This window comes from Loa loa (genome assembly GCF_000183805.2).
Source record: "Loa loa unplaced genomic scaffold supercont3.50, whole genome shotgun sequence".
NCBI classification, from domain to species: Eukaryota; Metazoa; Nematoda; class Chromadorea; order Rhabditida; family Onchocercidae; genus Loa; species Loa loa.
The window spans coordinates 306,499-312,630 of record NW_018108230.1 but is presented as its reverse complement, the minus strand read 5'-3'; the positions used below and the strand labels follow the sequence as shown (position 1 = coordinate 312,630).

Here is a 6,132-nt window from a genome sequence, read left to right as displayed (position 1 = left end):
ACACTTTCTCTGATGTTAAGATATGCGTACATCCAGCAACTAATTTGTAAAGGCTTTATTCTATGTACAAATCCCAAATACAATTGTGAGAAAGCTGTACATTTGGTAAAACTATTTCTGTACAATTCCCTCTTTATGTAAAAAATACTAATCTTATATGCAAATTTCCTTGCAGCTAATTACTGTCAGATTTGTAAAGACTTATGTGGAGCTATTCTCATATTGTAATCCACACTCACATGTTCTCAATATAAATTAACTAGGATTTGATATTGGTACTCATTGTTCACTCAATAAACACTATATACGCATTCATCCCTGCAAATGAATTTCTACTACTTCATTTAAATCACCGATCCAGCTTGTTATCTTGTTCCGTTTACTACTTTATCCTCCCAATAATTCATTTCAATCTATTCCTCGGAATTAAAGTAACGATTGCATCTCATTTGCGTTAATTTCTACTTAGTTAATAGATACTATCTGTATTTCTGGTATTTTGTTACATCAAAAGGATTAGCAGATCTTCAACTTATCCATTGATAATTCAATCTTAGTAAAACAATTCTCTCAACTAAACGTGGGAAACAAGCTTTCTTTCAATAAAGGAAGCAAGAAAGTCGAGTTTTGTTTGTTACGAAAGAAAACCAAATTTTCCGCAGCAGCATCACTGTCAGGTATTCCGCATGTTTACGATAACCTTGCTGTTCCAGCTCTCTTGGAGGAAAGTAAGAATCGCTATAGCTCCTCATACAACATCAGTTTTGTGATGCAAACTTGTGGGTCTTTTCCAGTTGAAATGTAATTGTGAGTCGATTAAACATATGTGGATGAAGTAAAAGGCAAAATTTAATAACGGTGTCAACGCAATAGAGTTAGGATAGAGTTTGACTAATTGCTCTAATTCTAAATACTTGATATAGGCTTGAGGAGCGTCATAATGGTCACTGCAAGGTAAGTGGTTGTTGACCGATTTATTTGCTTTATGAATCATTAAAGGTTAACTTTTGTTGTATATATTGAGTTCTGATTAGAATGACAAGTGCCTGCAAATTGCAAACAAAACTTTGTCGTTTGCTGCCATTCAAAATAGAGAATATTTTTATGAAGTTTAAAATTTTTCCTTGTTTCCTCACAATTTGCAAAATCTCTGCAGATATAGAGGAAATGATCAAATTTCAAAGTATGCTAATCATAAAGAAACACATTAAGTTCTTGCTATTGAGTGATATCACGTGATACAGCTTCAAGGCAACATGATGTCATCATAAATACCGTTATTAAAGCGTCATTTTTAAATTAGTTTTCTAAAATGTAAGCTGAAACTTCAAGCTTGTAAAGACCTGCTAAAGCTTGTAAAAAAAAAAAAGCAAATACCAATGAAAATTAAGCACAAGTATCTTTACGAGTATGTTTAAGCAAGACTTTGGATATGAAACAATTCTAACAAAACCCATTTTAATTCGATCAAGCGATTTCCATTTCACCTTATGACGAGACGGACCACTAATCAAACAGTAATCATGATTGCGATAGCGATACATCACGCACCTCTTGTCGCCGAGGGGATAAGAAAATATTGCTTACGCAGTAAATCAACGGAATTATGTGCTCTATGAAACAAAGAGCAATATATTCGTGCGAAACGTAATGTCTTGATCAAATTCAGCAGTCGTATTTATTTCTGACCGAATCTTGAGCCATCATTTATCAGTGCTTCTGTTGATTTGGTCAGACCAAAAGAAAGAAAACATTTAATCCAAGGGAAATCAATGCATTTGAAAGAAACGAGAGTTAGGGGAAATTGAAGTAATCAATGGATTGAAAGTAATTTAAAAATGAGTTAACTGTGGACTTGTGATTACGAAATGATTTAGGGACAATTATTGAACCCATCAGAAAATGATGCTAAACTGATTGTACTAAAAGAGGGAATAATGAAAGACTACCCATATTTTTGTAGTATAATCTTATTTGACATTCCAAGCGAAATGTAAATGGCTGGTACCAGCTGGAATATTTGGAATCTGTGATATTTGTGCTGATTAGTTACTTCCATTCTTGCTAAGGGAGATCGAAAACCACTTAAGCTAGAAACCAAGGAATCCTCCGCGCCCCACAAGATTTTATCAACGTTAGGTGATGAAAATTGTCACCCTATCATTGCAATTATTAACCGTTAATTAATTTGATCAATCCATAGCAATAAACAATGCGTAAAATGCCTCGCCCAATCATGAAAAGAGAAAACTATTGGCCATTGATTACTGATTATTTATCGTCTTGCTTCCAACCAATGTGACAATCGAATCCTGCAAGAGTTTTGCTAGTTACTGGTTTGATTTGCATTTTAGACTGAAATTATCCCTATAAATAGTTTTATAACTGATAGATATCTTTCATAACTTTTTTCAACGGTTGCAATTTGTGATCTCAGCAACAGTACGAAATTTCCGGACGGCAGTGTTATTTATACCATTGGATATCACATCATACTGTATGGAATTTTACTGCCAAATTACAACTAATGAGATTATTGGTGTATTATGGAATTTGCCTATTGATACAAGAAAAAGTTTCAAATGAAATCAAATTAATTGAAATTAGTGGACATATTACGCAACAACCTAATCAACAAGTTAATTAGATAGAATAGGAGTGGCCTGGAGAAGTAATATGGAGAGGTGATATTGAGTTATGATATCAAGCCATATTAAAAATAGCGACACTTGTCTCCAACTCCCATCTATGTGAATATTTTGCTGTTATGCCATTGGCATTAGGCTCATAGTCTGGAGTGCCTAAATTTCATTTTTTGGAATAGTTTTACAATTCTGTCCTCTTCATGTACGGGGAAAAAGTGAGTGGATGATAAGCGGTCTACTTTATCTTCTTATTGAGTGAATAAGACTGTTGGGTGCATAGCACTTCAGTCGCTGTAGTATCTCTGTTTTCAATGAAAGGAAATGATGAGGAGGATTTCAGGTATATAAGAATCAGCTAGAAACGATGAGTGCTTCAAGTATAGCTAGAGACAATGAATGGTTCAAGTTGCCGAATTCACCCGAACTGATTCGAAATATCATTCAGATTAAATCTAAATTATTGAGAAACGCATTAGCAGAAGTTGTTGGCACATTTATTCTCTTGGTAAGCTTAGGTATATCTGTAAAAATTCAGTTTTATTCCCACTTCACGGACCTATTCGCTTGTTTTTTAAATCCGAAGGGTTTTTGTTTAAAGCTAACAAAATAATTGGTTCTATGCAGTACTCTTTTTCTCTTTTTTTTTTTTGGAGAAGTTCTTTTCCGGGGACCTTTATACGACTTATGGCTTGCAACATTAGGAAGCATGCTGTACTGAAAGACCCAGCAATTTTCGAACCTCGAGAATTACTTCCAGTTGGTTACTGTACGATCACTGCGCTCTTCATCTTCAAGTCTCTCATATCCCCCCCCCCCCCCTCCCCACAAATATCATTCCCTTACCTTCAAATAAATGTAACACAAATTATCAAGGGAGAAAAAGTTTAAAGCAATAAAGAAGTGTTTAAAATGATACACAATACACCTGTTCAAGGATGTATGGGAACAACAAATTAGAAGGTTGCAAAATGCGTAGTGACTTTTGTATCAATCTAATATTTTCTGATTACGATCAATACCAGCTAATAACAGTGCATGATGATTTTTTTGTATTATTATAGTGACAAAGTTTATTGCAATCAGTTAATTACAACTAATTCTATCAGTTAAATATGGTAATAGTAGTAATATATCATTTTAATTTTGTGAAATTTTGGTTTATCGGAACAAGTATTATTGCACAATTTCACCTTCCTCATGGTAATTTCAATACTTGGATTCATATAAATGTCGGATGGGGTTTTGCTATAACGATATCCGTTACATCAGTATCGCATCTTTCAGGTAAACATTTATTCCTGATTAAAACTCATTAGACTTATCTGGAAAGAGTATACTAATATCATTGCAACAGACAGCTGAGATTGGATGAAACATGCCGAATACTTTCAAATGTTTTCAAAGATATAAATGCAAATTTACTCATCCTAATTATTAGCTCCGAGAAAACTTTTTTACTCATTTACTTTTTCATTCATTTTTCATTCATTCTAATAGCTTAGAGACAAAATTCAAAACATATTGAAAACGAATAAAAAGTGAAGTGCAAAAAGGAGGACAATAACATTCAGGTGAAAATGATTGTCAACATTTTTGCATCTGTTTACAAAATTTGCACTTTCATTACATGATAACAAACATGTTGGGAAATAAAAATTATTGAATATTCAAATATTACAGTTTCAGTTTCTTTTCTAATACTTTTGCACCAAAATAATAAAAGTGACCATTAGGTGGGCACCTGAATCCAGCAATCTCAATAATGTTCTTCTCGATGGGTATGTTGGATATCATATCCTTACCGATATATATCATCGCGCAACATATCGGTGCATTCTTTGGTGCCGCAGCAACCTACGTTGTTTATCGTGGTACATTTATCCGGCGAAAAAAAAAAATTGTTTCCCTAAATTATCTATATGAACTTTGTCATAGAGAGCAGTGTTAAACGAATTTGTAGCATTCGTTATTTACTTAACTACTTTTTATTCACATATGTGGATTTCTTTTTTTTGTTTGTTTATGAGTTTGTCATTTTCTGATACATTCGTCAATAGCATGGCAAACAAAATTTCCTGTTCCTCTGGAAGTTTATCATGATGTAATCCTTTTCGGTTTAAAAAAATAGGGTAAAAATTACAGACGCAATAAACAATTACGATGGTGGAATCAGAGCAATATCAGGTGTAAATGGAACAGCTGGCATTTTTGCGACATATCCGCAACCATACATGTCTCCCTTAGCTACATATTTGGACCAGGTATTTAAACCATTAAACGAGTTATGAAAGCAAGCAGCAGACAGTCTCCTCTTCTGATTTTTCGACGAACAGAAAAGAAGATAAGGGGAAATTCAACAAACTTTCCACTTTTTTTTATCAACTATTACTTCTCTAAAGGAAGCTTTTAAACGAATTCAGATTGTGGGAACAGGTCTGCTTGCATTTTGTGTACTAGTGATTATTGATCCACGGAATAAGATACCCTCCGCAGCCCATCCGTTATTGTTCGGTATATCGTTACTTGTCATTGGCTGCGGATTTGGGATGAATTGCGGTTATCCGTTGAATCCCGCAAGAGATTTTGGACCACGAATATTTACTTATTTTATTTACGGGAAAGAAGTTTTCACGTAAGTGATTACTATGCATTTTTAAGGTTTCCAAATACAATGAGCATTAATTCCAGTGTATCAGCTTATGATCATTTGAAAGATATTGTAATGGCTTGAGTTAAATCAGATTATTTCACAGTTTTATTCAATCTGCGTGTTATCCAGGCATCCATGGCGTTGTTGGTTTCTAGTGCCAATAATAGCTCCGACAATCGGTGCGTTAATTGGTGGGTGGTTTTATATATTGCTAGTTGGAAGTCACATACCGGATCAGGAGTCATCACCAAATGAATCACAGGCAAAAGAGAGATGAGAAATGCGACATGAAGAATGATATTTAAAAATTTTAAATAATTTCATTAAGAAACTACTGACAAATTATTGAATGTAAGGAAATGAATTCAAAGTCAGAAAGTAAGAAATCCAACAAATTACCAGACTGAAAAATGTTTATAACGAGATGCTTAGTAAAGTAAATGCAGAGGTAGAAATGCATTTTTGATAAATCAGAAAATTCGCATTTGTCAGTCATCTTACATTCGCTTCATGTCAGTGTTCTCGTTCTCTGTCGTGAATGCAAATATGTATGATATGTTCGTCGGTGTGTCATCATCTTAAACTTTTCATATTTTCATTCTGCAACAATCGTTTTTTAAAAATAAAATATTCTCTATAGTATTACGGGATGTTGAAACAGGGCCATGTACAGAACCATCAAGTATGCGCTTAAATATATATTATTAAATTAGCAGGAAATCATTATGGCTGAAAGTTATTGCTGGAGTAAACGATAATGGGATGGAAATAACCTAAGAATTTCTAAATGACTTCATAATTGAAAATATTTGGGATGATTTGTAAAGTGAGAAGGAA

At 33.7% G+C, this 6,132-nt stretch overlaps 1 protein-coding gene across 1 annotated transcript; it reads left to right on the top strand.

Annotated features, from left to right (window-relative positions):
• Nucleotides 1-3,757: 3,757 nt before the first annotated feature.
• On the top strand, nucleotides 3,758-5,572 carry LOAG_11786 (major intrinsic protein; the record flags this gene model as incomplete). The annotated part of the gene is made up of 5 exons (XM_003147303.2): nucleotides 3,758-3,929; nucleotides 4,379-4,516; nucleotides 4,788-4,906; nucleotides 5,066-5,277; nucleotides 5,425-5,572. The coding sequence occupies 5 exons, from the start codon at nucleotides 3,758-3,760 to the stop codon at nucleotides 5,570-5,572; spliced, it is 789 nt and encodes a 262-aa protein (XP_003147351.2).
• Between the last annotated feature and the right edge of the window lie 560 nt (nucleotides 5,573-6,132).